At 44.4% G+C, this 16,640-nt stretch overlaps 2 protein-coding genes across 2 annotated transcripts; one reads left to right on the top strand and one right to left on the bottom strand.

The window, feature by feature from the left end:
- Positions 1 to 57: 57 nt before the first annotated feature.
- Positions 58 to 5,103, top strand: LOC101172416 (ras-related protein Rab-27B). Its single transcript, XM_023958193.1, has 6 exons — positions 58 to 165; positions 522 to 692; positions 925 to 1,010; positions 2,664 to 2,767; positions 2,863 to 2,986; positions 4,498 to 5,103. The coding sequence occupies exons 2-6, from the start codon at positions 540 to 542 to the stop codon at positions 4,676 to 4,678; spliced, it is 648 nt and encodes a 215-aa protein (XP_023813961.1). The 5' UTR covers positions 58 to 165; positions 522 to 539; the 3' UTR covers positions 4,679 to 5,103.
- A 5,063-nt stretch (positions 5,104 to 10,166) lies between these two features.
- siat8c2 (alpha 2,8 sialyltransferase) lies at positions 10,167 to 16,277 on the bottom strand. The gene is made up of 4 exons (NM_001201497.1): positions 16,132 to 16,277; positions 14,762 to 14,884; positions 11,489 to 12,046; positions 10,167 to 10,449 (listed from the first exon to the last, which is right to left on the bottom strand). The coding sequence occupies exons 1-4, from the start codon at positions 16,275 to 16,277 to the stop codon at positions 10,167 to 10,169; spliced, it is 1,110 nt and encodes a 369-aa protein (NP_001188426.1).
- Positions 16,278 to 16,640: the final 363 nt, after the last annotated feature.

Here is a 16,640-nt window from a genome sequence, read left to right as displayed (position 1 = left end):
TGTTTGTCCCCCCCCCCCCCCCCTCCAGCCTCTCCTGGGTCCAGCGGGCCTGAAGCTCCTCCCTGGATCACATGTCCAGCTTGGGGGGGGTTTGGCAGTGTGACCGCCGTTCTCTGGTGGCCATCGACTGTTTCAGATCTGAATGGACCTGAGTTCTTCCTGAAGGTAAGAGCCTGGACTCGGTGGGGATCCTGAAGGCCAGACCCCCTCCTCTGCAGATGGTTCCAGGAAACGTCTGGTCTTGTTTGAGCTACTTTGATGCTTTTTGATCTGATTCCCATCTCCTCGGGTCTCCCTTCTGCTCCGGTTGTCGTCTGATCGTTTAAACCGGCGGTGTTGAAGGTCAATAAAAAGCCCGGCAGGCGAGGTTTAGACCACGCAGACATGTGGAAGCACTTGACTGCTCGTGTGGTGGTCATGTGCTGCTGCCCTGGTGACCGGCACTCGGGAGGTCCCGCCGCGCCTGTGGGGCGGTCTGCAGCCGCTCCTCACATCCAGATTTCTCGACTCCTTTCTGGCAGGTCCTGCTCAGCGGCACTATGGTGGACTGGGACTACGACTACCTGATCAAGCTGCTGGCGCTGGGCGACTCCGGCGCGGGGAAGACCACCTTCCTGCACAGGTACACCGACAACAAGTTCCACCGCAGGTTCACCACCACGGTGGGCATCGACTTCAGGGAGAAGAGGGTGGTGAGTGACCGTTCCTGCAGCAGACGGGATCAGTAGTTTTTTATGTAGTACACCTGAGTATTAGTAGAGCAAGTACACTATAAACTATGTAGGAGGAGCGCTAACAGAATATTCTCCAGACTAAATTTAGAAGGTTCATGTCAGTGTTTCCTATTTCGGCAGAGGTGACAGACGATAAAATGGGCTGTTTGTTCCCCGTTTGGGCTCTGATTTGTCCTCTGCTCGGGCTCAGGTGTACGTTGGGACGGGGGCCGATGGGGCGAGTGAGAGGAGCTTCAGGGTCCACCTCCAGCTGTGGGACACGGCGGGACAGGAGAGGTAAACCCCTCATGTACTCCTATTCATGGAGGGGCTCAAAGAAGGACCGAAAACACTCAGCTACTTTGGAAGCTGTGAAAACGGAGCCATTAAACAACAAAATTAGAAATAAATGTTCAAAGTCAATTGGTGTTTATTTTATGTATTTTTTATTCGGCCTGGACTGAAGGAGCGGATTCTTTTCCCAATTCTTCTTTCTTTCTCTCTGCACCTTTAGGCGAAAATTTCCCCCTCGGCACAGACTCAGAAACAACCTTTTTGCCTTGTACGCAGTGCAAATGAGTTCAAAACAGATACAAATATCACTCTAAATAAATTTTAGTCTAAATGATCAAAGGAGTTTATTCAAATATACTCCTTGTGTGTCAGAAGATCCTTAAGTCCCAGTTGTAACAGTACAATCTGTCTGTCACAAGAGCCCTTCAGCTCTGACCTGTTTGCTCAGCTGTTGGACAGGACAAATAAAAAAATAAAAAACATTTTTAGCGTAGTTAACCCCACCCCCCCAAAAGTGATGACATCACAGTGGGTCAAACCATAAAAAAATGAACAGGGCTAAAATCTCTTATGGGCCTCAATATCCCCATAAGTTTAGGTTTTTTCGGGGACATCCAAAGGAAATTTCACAGTCCCGCCACCAGGTCAAGTCTACAACCATCGCTGAAGTTTCATTGACCTTTGACCTCAGGAAGAAGCCACCATCTTGAATTTTCTAAAAGAATACCCTTTAGTTCCTTTCACTAACTCGAACTCCTTCTAAGGATTTCAGTCTATCTCCTCCTAACTCCTCGAGCATCGTTGCGAAGTTACTTGGGGAAAAAATGTGGAAATTAAAATTTGTAGATTTTGAACCGCGTTAGCGTGGCGAGCTCGCAAGAGTGGCGTTCTTGTTGCTCACATAGTTTTTACCATAATATTGTGAAAAATGTAATTCATGAATCGTTGGCTCAAGCTGAACAAAACAATCTGACATACGTTATGAGCATGTTAGGATTGTGGGCGTGGCTAACAAAAACCTCTGTTGCCAAGGAAATCGAAAAATGAATTTCTGCTGATTCTTCTAAAACTGACATCGACCTGTCAATCACCCCCAGGTGACCAAAACAGGAAATGGTTGCTATGGAGATAAAGCCAACAGAAAAGCCGCCGTTTTGAAAAAAGTGTTTTTAGTTATGAATGTAGCTCTGACCAGATAGTACATGGATTTTAAAAAAATCTTTCCTTGTTCTCTGCTTTTCTTAATGTTTAGTCATGTTGACACCAGAGTTTCAGAATAAAGCTTCTCCTTTACAAGGTCTTCATGAAATCGTGGACCTCCAACAGACGTTCTGCCCTAAAACTCTGAAACAGGAGGATATTCCTCTGGAACCGTCTTTACCTGCTGGAAAACATGACGGAGAGCTGACTTTCTACTGTTTCTGAGGATGTTTTGAACTTGTACTTTTTACTTCTGATCCTTTTAGTTTCATGCGCAGCGTTGATTTCGGATGAAGCTCCTGAAGCTCCTCCTGGAGCAGACGCGTGAGCCGCGGGTCGTCGTTGCCCTGGAAACCACGGCCTCATGCCAGTTCTGCGGGGCTGAAATCACATGATCAGAAATGCCGGCGAGGTTAATCCTCTTTTCTGCCAGCTCTGATTGAACTCTGCTTGCAGGTTCCGCAGCCTCACAACGGCGTTCTTCAGGGACGCCATGGGCTTCCTGTTGATGTTCGACCTGACCAATCAGCAGAGCTTTGTGAACGTCAGGAACTGGATGAGTAGGTCATCTCTCTTTTTTTTTTTTTTGGGTCTTCTTATGCTCTCGTCGGCCTCTGAGCTCATGCGTCACATGACCTTCTCTGCGACCTGTCAGGTCAGCTGCAGGCCAACGCGTACTGCGACAGCCCAGATGTGGTGCTGGTGGGCACTAAGGCAGACCTCAAGGACATGAGGAACGTCCACGCCAGACAGGCTCGAGAGCTGGCAGAGCGATACGGGTGAGCAGAGGAACTCCATCGATTATAAATTTCACTACGTTTGATGTTGAAGGAAGTTTTGCTCAACTTTTCCTGGTGTCCTAATTTTTTACAAACTTTAGCCTTTAAATTAAAATCTTAGAATCTTGCAAAAAAATGTACCGTAAATTATCCGAAATTTACTTTTATTTAAAGAAATGCTTACAGTGAAACAGCTTTAGCCATGCATTTCTGCATAAATTCAAACATTTATGCAGGTCTTAGATTTGTCCACCAGGGGGCGCCCTTTCTTCCTTCTGCCTTCACTGAATTCTGCAGGGCTTCAAGGTGTTGAAACTAGAGGCTTTTCTATTTATAGTTAGTGCTTTAATGGGTTTAAATGTCGAATTATGATGTCAGTCTTTCAATTTTGAAAACGGCCTCAAATTCGGAACATTATTTAGCCAGTGTACTGTAAGGAATTGCTCATTTGAAATGAAGAAGAAAATGTAAATTATTATGTAATCATTTTGAAGAAGCTTTAGGAAACAAATCCTTTTTGCATCTGAGAACAAAAAATAAAAGGTTTAAGGTTAATAACAGATGACTTCTTGTCTGAATATTCTCAATTTACTTGCATTTGTGAGAAATAACAAGTGAACATTGAAATTATTTACTTTCTATTTTTTTATGGGTTTTATTTATTTGTTACCATTTATTAAAATGTTTGTTATTACTATTATTATTATCTATTTTTTATATGATTTTTATTATATTACTATTATTTTTTCTTTTTATTTAACATTATTTGATGTATTATTGTTAGTATTACATATATACTTGATTATTTATATACTTTTCTATATGTTATTTCTATCTTTGTTTTTCTCTGGCTGCTGTTCTTTGTAGTTTTTAATTTTTCTTATGTAGTGATTTATTTCTTTATTGTTTTCCTGATATTATTATTAATTATTAAAAATATATTACTATTTGCTATTATTTTTCAGTTTTTTAATAGCATTATTCTATACTTTTATTATTATTATTATTATTATTATTATTATTATTATTATTATTATTATTTATTATTATTTAATTTCATAATTTGTTATGGTTTTTGTTTTGGATGCTTCCCAAGATGAACAAAACATCAAAAAACGTGAGAAGCCACGGTTGATTACATTTATGATCGGACATTTCGTCCTTTTTGATGTCATTTTTATGAAATAAATAATATTTTAGGAGCCTTATGTTTATTCTCCTGTTGAGAAGGAATTTAACCCTGCGACAGACTGGCGACCAGTCCAGGGTATCCCTTGCCTTCGCCCAAGTGGCCGGGATAGGCTCCGGCAACCCCGTGACCCCGAAAGGGAATAAACGGTTAAGAAGAAGAATGAATGAATAAATGAGAAGGAATTTAATCACTGGTTCACCACTAGATGGCGCCTTCCTGCTGCTGTTCTGTCGTTTTTCTGAATTTTTTAACACTGAACCTTTTCCTAGAAGGGATCGTTCATTGCACTGGATAATTCTAGGCTTCCTCCATTTCCCAGCATCCCTTACTTTGAGACCAGCGCGCTGACAGGAGCGGGTGTGGACCAGGCCGTTACCACCCTGCTCAATCTGGTGATGAAGAGGATGGAGCAGGGGGCGTACGGCTCGGAGCCCAACGGCAGCCACAGCTGCAGTCGTGAGGTGGAGGAGGCTCCTGTCAGGAGGAGGTGCGCCTGCTGATGGGAGGAGAAGACCTTCAAAAACTGGAAAGAGGCCGAATTTCTATCGATTCTTTCAACACAAAATGATCAAACTTCAGATTTTTACCTGGAATTTTCTACCTCGAGGTGTTTTTCCGGCCATAATAACCAGTAAATTCACGTCTTTGATCCTTTTTTGTGACTTTTTTAAAGGATAATTGTAACGTTTTGTAGAATTCTTTAGTCTAAATTAGAAATAAATGTCAATTTGGCAAAATATGGAGTCCTAAATGGAGACATTGTGGTGGTTTGAGAAGAACACTGGAGCATCTTCATGATGAAGAGTCTGGAGTGAGGTCAGACGTTTCATGGAGGCTTCTTCTAATGAATTAATGATCCTAAACATTTCCTTTTTGAACCTTTCACATTAAAAGCATGGCTGATTATGGATTTTGCTATGAAGAACAATTCTTTTGTTTCTTTTTTTAAATTATTTTTCTCAACAGGAATATTAAATTTTTGTGGTTCGTTATAAATTATTTGTTTCTGAACGTTAGTTTAATTTTATTAAGTAAAAATAAAGTAGCTGTTTAGAGCGGTCAGATTTTAAGGAGGCGGAGCTTCATGGAATTAGGCCAGCTGTTCATTCATTCGCTTCCCTCCACGTTTTTCCACTTCCTGTTGAAGCACGATCTCATTTCTCCCAAATTCTCTGCCGGGTTCTCGTCTGGAACTCCTTCAGAGGTCGTGTGGACTTCATCCTCATCACCTGTGCAGATGTGGCAGACGGTCGCTGCTGTTTGGCAGAATGTCTTCCTCACCTGCAGATGTCCTGCAGGTCCATCTGCTCCTAACTGAGCCGTACTGTGATGATGGAGGTCAGAGATCCATCACACCAAACAAGACCTTCTGGCTTCCAGTTTTCTTCCATCAATTTGAAGCAGCGATCCGCAGGAGCCAGCATGGTGTTTTTCCTCACAGCAGAGCCTCCCTCTGAAGGTCTTCCTTTGGAGATCGGGTCCTCCGGAAGATCCAAACAGATGGACTACAGCGTCTCCATCTCCTCTCTGCACTGTCTTGTCTGTGACCGTTTCTTTTTCCCAGAGCTGAACTGAGTCTGGACTCTGGTCTTCAGGTCGTGTGGTCATGTGGGGAAGAAAACAGGGAAGTGTGGCGATGGAAAAAGGAAACAGAAGAAGTCCCGACGGAGCCGTCTGTGGAGCCCGTTCAGATAAAAAGGCTGGAAGGATGAAGCCTTGTGAAACATCAAGGCACGAATAATCAATTGAGTCAAAATTGTAAATGATCCAGTTTACTAGTTTAGTCATTATTGTTTCACATTTCCTTTGATTGATTCAAGATGCCTTTATTTTCACAGGAGTTCATGTTTAAGATGTAAAAGAACCTTCTAAGAAAACAGTGTTCATGCTTATAATGTGAATTTGAGTTAAGACCTTTACTGTGAAGGCTCCACCTACTTCCGGTTTCTCCGTGAAATCCCTACGCATGCGCCAATTTAGCAGAGACGGGAAAAAACGGGAAATGACGCTACAGCGACAAGAGAAACGGACTGATAATTGTTTAAATCTATCATTTGTTTTAGCATCTAGCTGGAAGGCGAACAGGTAGGATTATTGTTATGTGTATTGTATACATTTTGGGATTGTTTGCTATTCGTTTTGTTTAAAAGAACGAAATATGTTTCAAGTCATCCAACAACAAGCTAACGACGCTACTAGCTAAAAAGGTAAATCAAAAAAAGAATTGTTGTAGGTTTGTTATTTTCCTGTTCTTCAGCTTTTACGGTGTGATTATGACTGGAGTAAATAATTGAGTGCATCGTCTGAATCAAGTAAGGCTGGAATGCTACAAAAAATATTCAAATCAAAAACGGAGCCAGCACAGCACAGGACAGGTCACGTGACCCTGTGATTCCATGGAAACCTCTCTCCGCACTGCCCTCTAGTGGCCATCTAGGGAAAGTGACTGATTTTGCAGTGAAGGGTCTTTTATTTTGGGCTTCTGTCTTCATAGACTTCATTACATTTGTAACATTTGATTTTCTGTCTAGCCCCATTTTTTATCCATAAACAAAGAGCCCGGAAAATGATAAAATAATTCAAATATATCAACAGGTGTGTGAAGAATTACACGACAATAAGTTAACAGAACTTCACATTATCAAAATGAACCTTAAGCACATCCTAATGCTTTGTTTAATTCGTATTTTACTTTAAATTACTTAACGATGTGAATGAATGGTATTTACAGTAAAAATTCGTTCTAATATAACCACAAAATAAAACAGTTTATTTCGTCTTGATCTGGATTTGTTCCTTTGGTTGCAGTTGGTGGATTATGTTGTTGGTTCACTGTTAAGCCACGTTCTGTGATGTTCATTAGTTTAAGAAATGACATATTTTGGTTAAAGCAATTATAACTTTGTCTTTGAAAGTATTCAATTCATTTAGTCATAATAAAGGTTTCAAAGTCCTATTCTGACTCAGTAATGACACTGAAACTTAATCAGTTTAGTTGATTAAGCCGTTCATCTATGATAAATACCACTACTATTTATAAAAATATTTATAAAACAAGTTAAGCTCCTGTGACGAAGCTATACCTACATGGGACAAATCAAATTTGATAGCAGAGAAGAAAACTTGATTTTATTCATGTTGTAAACAGAAATCTGCAGGTCACATTTTTGACGCGTTTCTGAACTGTTTCTTCTCAACACATTTGTTGATTGCACACAGTAAAGGGTAAAGGGTTTGAATCCAGATGGAATAAAAACATGGCGCGTTGTTTTTCGGTGGTGGTCGTTTAATGCACAGAGTTCTGCAGTTTCTTTCCTGCCGGATGAAACAAACCCCCATGAGCTCCGATGGCATCGTTTTCTGTTCCACTCATTCTGCAGGTTGACTGAATATTTATGAATAAAACGTCCCGCCGTGTTCATCAGAGGCGTTTGACACCGCAGACGAATTGAAAGAACATTCACGGAGTCGAGAAGGTCAGCAGAACATAAAAGTGTTTGTGTCACAACATTCAAGAATCAGAAAAAGAACGCCTCTCTTTGGTTTGACGAACAAAACTGAAAGAAAAGAAAAGCTTCAAATATTCATTTCTTTTTCTCTGTAGATTCGTTTTATGACCATAATTACACTTATTAGTAACTTGAAAACGACAAAATGTGTTGATGTACAACTGGAAGGTCTCTGTCGCTGCCTTGCAGTCAAACAGAGAGCATCCCGCCGTAAACAGACCGCTATGGAGCTGCAGGGAGAAGCACATGGTGGAGTCATGAGACAGTCACGAGGCCAGACGCCGCCGTTCACCGGCTTATGTCCGTCTGCGTCCGCCTGCAGGACCAAAGAGCTGTTAAAGGGCTGCAGATTAGCCTTGTTAATATATATATATGTATATATAAAGAAAACATTCAGATTCATGTTTTGTTCCTTGTCATATAAGAGGATTTAGCCCCAAAAGCAACATTCCTCCATGAAAAACACTGTGCAAACCAAAAACAAATCACATTAAAATCAGCTATTATATTGAGTTGTACAAAACCAATCTAAAATATCTGCATGCAGTCATAAATAGATTATGATCTTTTGTACAAGATGCATAAAATGACATAACATTCCTTCTCTTCCATGTTTTAACGTCACTTTTCTCCAGTTTTAGTAAAGTTTTTTGTGTCAATGAAATTAACTAAATGTTCTCCTGATTTCTTCTAGATCCAACAACTTTTAGATATAATACCAGGGCTTTGGCTGTGATCTATAGGTTATGAGGTACAAACCAAGAAAAAGACAATGTAGGCTTTGTAACGTGTCGGTAAACAGAGAAACGTTTGAAGGGCAGTTGTGTTAGCTCAGGACTCCTTAAAAATCTGAGGGAATATCTCAAAGTCCAACAACTTCTAAAATCTAATAAAATTATTCATTTTGTTTCCACAGTCACGAGTTAAAAAAAAAAAGTGAAATTAACAAACCAGACGGGGAAATTACCCAGCATGCTCGCGTCAGAACAACAGCTAAAGATCCACGTTGATGAAAATGGTGTTTGTAACGCAGTTTTGTGGGATTTTTCTGATGATCGAATCAGGAGCAGACGAAAGGAATATGTGTGATTTAAAGCTCTGAACTCTCAGCAACTGGGAGGGGAAGAGGGGGCGGGGTTGCTCCGCGCCCACAGTCCTGCCCACCACCCAGAGAGGAATTTCTAGTGATCTCCTGCCGCTCTGCTGAAACTATGTCCTATAATAGATTTTATTTTTAAAAAACGGCACAATCACAATCAATGCTGTAGTCAAGTCTCCCAAATCGGGAGGCAGAAGTTGCATTTTTACACGCCGCACAGTAGCCGGGAGTTTTTTTGACGAAGTAAAAATTGTATAGGGACTAGACGATTTTATTTTTCGGTCAGTGGCCGCCAGGGCACATTTCTGGGACCCGCGTCGTCTGCACCGGTGACGGGCCCGCATGGTGACATGGAAGGTCGCCGTCCAGAGACATTTACATACTGCCCTGCGACCACCCAGCTGCCGCCCGATTCCATAACGCCGTCATCCCTGCCTGACCGACTGACGCCCACCATCGACATTTGGGATTTAAAAAAAAAATTGGGCTGCACCAGCTAATCTTGAAGCTTCTGCCGATGCCTCCCCAATAGATCAGAAGATGATGTGGGACTTTTATTTTACAAAAGTTGTTTGAACTGATTTAAAATGCAGTATAGGAAGCCAATAGAACAAACAAACGTGCAAGGATCTATGAATTAGTTCAGTATGGCGCTCGCATCATGGTCCAATGACACATAGAGGACAGTGGAGGAAACCGCCCTGACTAAAACAGGCTTGATTTATTTTGAAACTTGACCTAAACTTTAGAAAGTACTGCAGGAACCCTTCTGCGTTCATCTTGTTGGAGGCTGTACTGGGTCAAGCGATTCTCAGAACCTAATGTAGGCCAACCAGGTGCTGTGTTTACAACAGACTGTTAGTGAATTCATGGCTTACTGCTGGAATGTTGATCGTCATTTCAAGACTTTGAAGAATTCTGGCAAAGTTTAAGCCACTATTCAAATTTAAAGCAAAAGACACGTGTTCGTTCATAGGAGTCTGTAAACCATCGAGGAAGACCTGAACGGGCGTGAAAGTCTGTCATTATCTGGGATCAGGCGAAGGAAAGAAAACACTGATCTAACTCGTTCCCTGAGATTAGGCAGTGCACAGGATCTACTTTAAAGGTGATGCAGGCGTTTCCGCGGGAGACGGAGGGTTAGGAGGACGAAAAGCAGAGTCCCTTGCAGACATGTCACCTTTGCTAACGGTCATCAGCGGCCATGCAAAGAACAGGAACATCAGCAACAGAGCAGCTTCACCACGGAGCACAACAACAAACCGGGTGAAAGACGAGATCCACAACCTGGACGAGTCTGACATCTTTAGGTTAGGTGAGGGATGACGATGGGGTCTGTCCGCGTGCGTTCATGCTCGCCGGTGCCGTCTCGTTGGATGACTATGTACAGTGGGACAGACCCAGTTTGGTGACGCCCTCCCTGTGCAGCTTGTAGAGCAGTTTGAACTCGCTGGGCAGCTGGTGAGTCTCCTGCCACTTGGTGGTGAACTTGGTCCCTTTCTTGTCGTAGTAGTGGTATGGCAGGTCTTTGCCCGTGTTGGGGTCCCAGCCAAAGGGCCAGAAGCCGTAAAGGTGGATCTCGTCGCACATGGAGAAAGCCAGCGTGTACATGAGGATACCGGTGCTGAGGCGTTTGGGAGACAGGTTCTTAGTCTTCCAGTATCTGTGAGGGAAACAAAGGAGATCAGATGTTCAACCGTGATCCAAACCGCTGATCTCCTGAAACCATCTGACCACACCACCTCCTATTTTCATTACGATCCATTATGGTCTGATTTGTTATAATCCAATTCAGTCCACTTTAGTCATGAAGGGTCTATCTACTAGGTTTTATTTTGGCAATAGTCTGGTGATATGATACGCACCGAGATACATGTTTCACGATACGATATGTATCGTGATACGTATCATGTGTCCCTCGTCCCACTACAAAGCACCACGATCTGCGATTTTACATGGTACTGGCAGCAACATGACACAGTTTCGATACCTATCCCAGACAAAAACTACATAGTGTGTGTCTCATAAGGACAAAAACCGAGAGACCGATTGAACATTTAGCATTTAACACGAGCGGATTCTCGCGAGATCTGGTAGTTGCTTGGTTCTGCTCGAAGAGGCTCAGTGGGCGGCGCTGCCAGCTAGCGGTTGGGGGTCTAAGTAAAAAACCAGAGTCTGACGCTGAAGGACGCTCAGAAATAATTAAATAAATATCGTGTTGACAGAATTTAAAGTGATACGAGTATCACCAAATGAATACATATATCGCATAATCGATTTCCCCTGCACCTCTAATATTTACTGCTAAAGTACTGCAGAAAAAAAAACACAATAAAAAACAAAAGAAAAAATTATATTTTTTTAGAAACCAGTTTGATGTTTAAAACATTTTTTGGACTTACATAGATTTATTTGAGAAGAATTGTTGAGTAAAAAAAGCATTTAAAAATTCTTTATTTGTTTTACTGTTTATTATTAATCATTGTGAATCTTTGTCATTATTTCAGAGATCCTCCTGGTTTTCAGAGAGTTTAGGTGTTTGGGTTTGGGTTAAAACCCTGACCCAAACACCAAAGCCCAAAACGCGCATTTACCGGACTTTTCTTTGGACGTGGTTGCTGGATCGCGCGACTCCAAAGCCGGTGTGAACGCAGCATCAGAAAAACTTTAATGTTCTGCACAGGCGACCATCGGAACCTTACTTGTTGACGTTGTGCATGATGTTTCCAGGCCAGGCCAGCTCGACCTTCAGCTGACCTTTATGCTCGACAAAGAAATCCACCAGAGTTCGGGTGACCGTGGCAGAAGTGTGAAGGAAGAAGGCCGGGATCCAGAGGATGGCGCCTTCCAGCTTCTTCAGGTGGAGGAAGAAGTTGTTCCTGTCTTGGATGGTCAGCAGGTTGTTGTAGTACCTCTCCAGGATGCTGGGGTTGAACGTGGTCATGTTGGTCTTCCTGCCCACGTCCTTGGAGTAGACGTCCGTGGGGGCGAAGTTGCAGCGGAAGACGAAGTCGGCCTGATCGATCTCGGGGCCGCAGTGGCTGCCGGTCAGGATGCCGCTGTTTCCCACCACGGCGCACACACTGTAGTGCTTGTTGAGGATGGGAGAGATTTCCGGGAGGAGCGACTTGAAGTTGTTACTGATGGAGAAGACGTATTTGTGGCTGGAGTAGTCAAAGTGCATCAGCTGGCCAACACGCACGCTGTTCTTCGTGAGCGAGAAGTTGTTGGGAATGTCGATGTAGCTGAAGATATCTTTCCTGAAAAAGAAAACAGTCTGTAAATTTTCTTTTGAGTTGGTGACTCCTCAGTCCGTGACCTTCAGGCTCTCCAGGTCCTGGCCGATGGTTGAATTTCGAAACGTATTCACACAATAACAATGTGCTTAAAAATGATTTTTCTTGTTTTGAAAACCTCCCAGTGAACCGCCACCTTAACATGGTGGGGGAGTTTGATAGCTTGAATGATCCCAGGAGCTAAGCTCTCTGGGGCTTAAGCCCCTGATAGGGTCTCCCATGGCAGACAGGTCCTGGGTGACGAGCCAGACAAAGAGCGGTTCAGAACCCCCTAATGAAAAGAAACAACAAGGACCAGATTACGTCGCCCGGATTGGCTTCACCGGTGCCCCACTCTGGAGACAGGCCCGGAGTTGGGGCTCGCAGGCGAGCACCTGGTGACTGGGGCTTTTCCCATGGGCCCCGGTCGGGCACAGCCTTGGGACCACTCTCCCATGGGCCCACCACCCGTAGGAGACTTCAAAAGGGGCTGGTGCAATTTGGTTTGGGTGGCAGTTGAGGGCGGGTGGCTCGGCGGCCCAAACCCCGGTCACGGAACTTGGCTTTGGGGACATGGAACGTCACCTCTCTGGGAGGGAAGGAGCCTGTGCTGGTGCGAGAGGTTGAGAGATACCCTCTAGATATAGTCGGTCTCACCTCCACACATAGCCCGGGCTAGAGAGGGATTGGGTTGGACTTTCTACCACTCTGGAGTTGCTCAAGGTGAGAGGCGGTGGGCTGGTGTGGGCTTACTCGTGAGCCCCCAGCTCAGCCGCAGCCGGAGTTCACCCCGGTGGACGAGAGGGTCATGTCCCTCCGCCTCCGGGTGGGGGACAGGTCTCTGTGGTTCCGGCTTACGGGCCGAACAGCAGTTCGGAGTACCAGACCTTCTTGATGTCTCTCGAAGGGGTACTGGAAAGTGGCCCAACGGGGGACTCCATTGTCCTCCTGGGGGACTTCAATGCTCACGTGGGCAATGACAGTGGCACCTGGAGGGGCGTGATTGGTAGGAGTGCCCCCCCCCCCCTGATCTGAACCCGAGTGGTGTTTTGTTATTGGACTTCTGTGCTCGTCATAGTTTGTCCATAACGAACACCATGTTCAAGCACAAGGGTGTCCATCAATACACCTGGCATCAGGACACCCTAGGCAGAGGATGTCAATGATCAACTTTGTAGTTGTTTCAGGCACCTTCGGCCCTGTGTCTTGAACACTCGGGTGAAGAGAGGGGCAGAGCTGTCCACCGATCACTACCTGGTGTTGAGTGGATTCGCTGGTGGGGATGGAGGCCAGAAAGACTTGGAAGACCCAAACGTACTGTGAGGGTCTGCTGGGAACGTCTGGCTGAGCCCTCCGTTAGGGAAGTCTTTAACTCCCACATCCGTGAGAACTTCAAACGGGTACCGAGGGAGGTTGGGGACATTGAGTCCGAGTAGACCATGTTTTCCACTTCCATTGTCGCTGCTGCTGCTCGGAGCTGTGGTCGCAAGGTCTCTGGTGCCTGTCGCGGCGGTAACCCCCGAACCCGGTGGTGGACACCGTAAGTAAGGGATGCCGTCAAGCTGAAGAAAGAGTCCTACCAGACCTGGCTGGCTTGCGGGACAGAGGCAGCTGACAGGTATCAGGAGTCTTAGCGAGCTGCGGCCTGGACTGTTGCGGAGGCAAAAACTCTGTCCTGGGAAGACTTCGGTGAGGCGATGGAGAAGGACTATCGGTTGGCCTCGAAAAAATTCTGGCAAACCATCCGGCGCCTCAGGAGGGGAAAGCAGTTTTCCACAGGCAGCGTTTTCAGTGCAGATGGGGGGCTGTTGACTTCGACTGGGGACATTGTCGGGCGGTGGAAGGAATAATTTGAGGATCTCTTCAATCCCACTGACACACCACAGTACTTTTTTTTTTTTTTTACCAGGAGCTATGGTACAGTGCAATGAACTGACGCTGATTCCAATACAGGGGAAACAACAGAACTGGTCGGGAAATGTTCATTTGTATTTATAGAGAATAGCGCACCCAACTGTTCAAACACAAGTGACATATGAACCGTGGTTCGACCAAACGATGCATTTGGCGCTTCATACGTCATCAACCACATGATCTGCGCTAGTTGACACAAGCCCCGAAACATTGTGCCGAACCACTCTACTTCATGAAGGTGCAACAAGCGCCGGAGCGTCCGTGTCAAACGGGTCATCCTTATGTTTCTGATTCTGTTTGCCTGCCGCCTGCCTGACCCTGATTTAGCTTTTTGGACTTTTAGCTGTGCTAATAAACCTGCTGATTTGGAACCAGCCGTCTGCCTGTTCTTGTGACAGTCCTACAGGTATCCAGTGGTAGTAACATACTCTACTTAATGCTTTTAGTAACTATAGACAAGTATGAAGTTCCGGGATCATTTATAATAAAGGACATTATACATATTTCCCTTTGAGTCATGTCCTTTTTGGTGAAACTCCTTTTTCTGATCGAGACACTCACAGAAATGTTTATACTTTCCAACAAAAAATATAAAAGTAATTTTTATATCCTTAAGCATAGTGAGCATAGTAAAATGAATGAAAATGCAATAAACCCATAAAGAGTGCGCAAACATTTCACCCACATCTGTCCTGGTGGGATTGAATAAGAACACAGTCTGGGTAAATCTGCAGGTTGCTAAGCATTTCATTGGATTAGAGTGGAAACAGAAAGTTCTGGTCTCACCTCTGCTGGTAAAAGGCTGTTCTGTTAAACTTCCATTTGTACGGTTTACCTTGAAGCTCCTCATTCAGGGCAGTGGTGAGAGGAATAAAGGAGGGGTCCAGGAAGTTCATGGCCGACTGGGACCTGAAAACAATACAATTACAGGCTCAGGACGCTGCCAAATTAGGTCAGAATTACTGCAGGATTATGAGGTTTTCTCCTAAAATGTTGGTCAGTAACTGCTTTGCTGATTTTTGGCAATATCCTGGAATGGAAAATTCATATTTAGGACCTCTTTGGAAAAAAAAGGGGAAATGTAGCAAACTCAATGTTCCCCATTAATCAACATCTAAGCCATCAATCAACATTTGAGCTTTCTTTGCGAGGTAGTAATGGGCCAATGTTTGGGTGGAGATTCTAGAAACACAAGATAAAGATACTTTATTGATCCCAGTTTGGGAAATTGGGTTGTTGCAGCGACCGTAAACTACAAACAAACAATGATTGACAATCAGGAAAACAATCGGTTCAGATAACATCTCTAGAAAAACAGACTTCGAATGAGTTTATCTTTGGGAAATGGACGATGAGTTATAAAACATGATTGGTTGGTCCAAATGTGCCAGTCATTAGTTCACTCAGGAATGCCAAATATGGTTAAAAAAAATGTTATGTAGGTTTTGTTTGGTACCTGTAGCCTAGAACTTGATATTTGTATTTTTAAAATGCATGTGTGCAAGTTACAAAACAAAAGAAGTACAAATCTGAAGCCTCAATTCCAGCTCCATGTTATACTTCTGGGTTGGCTTTGAAAAATCTGACATCTGGGGCTGGGATAGACCCAACAAAACTCTGAATTACTGCTCTTTGAAACCAGCCTGAAGTGGTCATTTGAGGAACTGGAACACGTAGTTCTTCCAGGTGGGCTTCAAATTCTAAAAACTGAAAGTGGGAACCAACTCGGACGTCCCATCCAACCATAAGAGTTTGTTGAATCGAGCCTCTTTAAGTTGATTTATTAATCAATTGTTGGTTTGATATGATAAATTAAGATAATTTCATATTTGGTATGTTGGTTTCCTGTAAACCATACAGTAATTAAAGCTCTGGTTGATTCATAAAGCCTGTCTCAACATCCGAGTGGAATAAAACCTTCATTTTTGTATTTTCCATATGTTGTAAATATTCGGTGCAGACGCTTTGAATCAAAGACCCGCAGATTCTCCTCGGATTTCCGTGATGTGTCACGGTACCGGACGGACACCGGCGTTGATCCTCGGAGCTTCAGCACCTCGGACAGCTCAGTGTTTGATTTTCGTGATGCTGAGTTGCGGTTCTGGGCGGCGCGAGGCCACGTCCGCGCGCTCCGCAGCATCCCGTCGCTCACTTACCGAAAACCCGCGTGGAACATGATCCGCGGGCCTCCCACGGACGAGAAGAGGCTGTCTCTCCTCAGAGACACGTAGCTGATGAGCGACAGAATGAGCACGACCGCGCACAGGATGCCCAGGCCCAGGGCCTTGGCGATGCGGACCATCTTGGGGGCCTGTCGGTATGTGGCGCGTGACAGCGTGGAGGCGTCGGCTGGGCTGGTCCCGGTCGGTTCGGCTCACGAGGCCCTTTTCGGGGTCTGCATGTTGACGATGCCGAGCCTCTGCTCCGTCTCATTCCCGCCACTCTCCGGCGACCAGCCTCCAGACTGCAGGTGGAGCAGATGCGTGTCAACACCGCCGAGCCCCGCCCCCTTCCTGCGCATCCGAGCGCGCGCGCGCGGCCGCCAACAAGACGGACGCACTTGTGGATTTAGTGGGAAATTATATTGGAAATATAACTTAAAAAAACTACTCCATTTTTGTATAAAGATATTTTCCTGGTAAATTAGACAAAGATATTATCTTTA

This window comes from Oryzias latipes, chromosome 9 (assembly GCF_002234675.1).
Source record: "Oryzias latipes chromosome 9, ASM223467v1".
In the NCBI taxonomy this organism is placed as follows: domain Eukaryota; kingdom Metazoa; phylum Chordata; class Actinopteri; order Beloniformes; family Adrianichthyidae; genus Oryzias; species Oryzias latipes.
The sequence above is the reverse complement of the archived record's forward strand: the minus strand, read 5'-3'. Positions and strand labels throughout refer to the sequence as shown.

Bases quoted from the DNA above. Each gene is read 5' to 3' on its own strand.
- LOC101172416 (XM_023958193.1), top strand. From the start codon at position 540: ATGGTGGACTGGGACTACGACTACCTGATCAAGCTGCTGGCGCTGGGC. The intron at 693-924 runs GTGAGTGACCGT...GCTCGGGCTCAG, and splicing joins ACTTCAGGGAGAAGAGGGTG to GTGTACGTTGGGACGGGGGC. The intron at 2,768-2,862 runs GTAGGTCATCTC...GCGACCTGTCAG, and splicing joins GAACGTCAGGAACTGGATGA to GTCAGCTGCAGGCCAACGCG.
- siat8c2 (NM_001201497.1), bottom strand. From the start codon at position 16,277: ATGGTCCGCATCGCCAAGGCCCTGGGCCTGGGCATCCTGTGCGCGGTC. The intron at 14,885-16,131 runs GTAAGTGAGCGA...TATTGTTTTCAG, and splicing joins ATGTTCCACGCGGGTTTTCG to GTCCCAGTCGGCCATGAACT. The intron at 12,047-14,761 runs GTGAGACCAGAA...TTTCTTTTTCAG, and splicing joins ACAGCCTTTTACCAGCAGAG to GAAAGATATCTTCAGCTACA.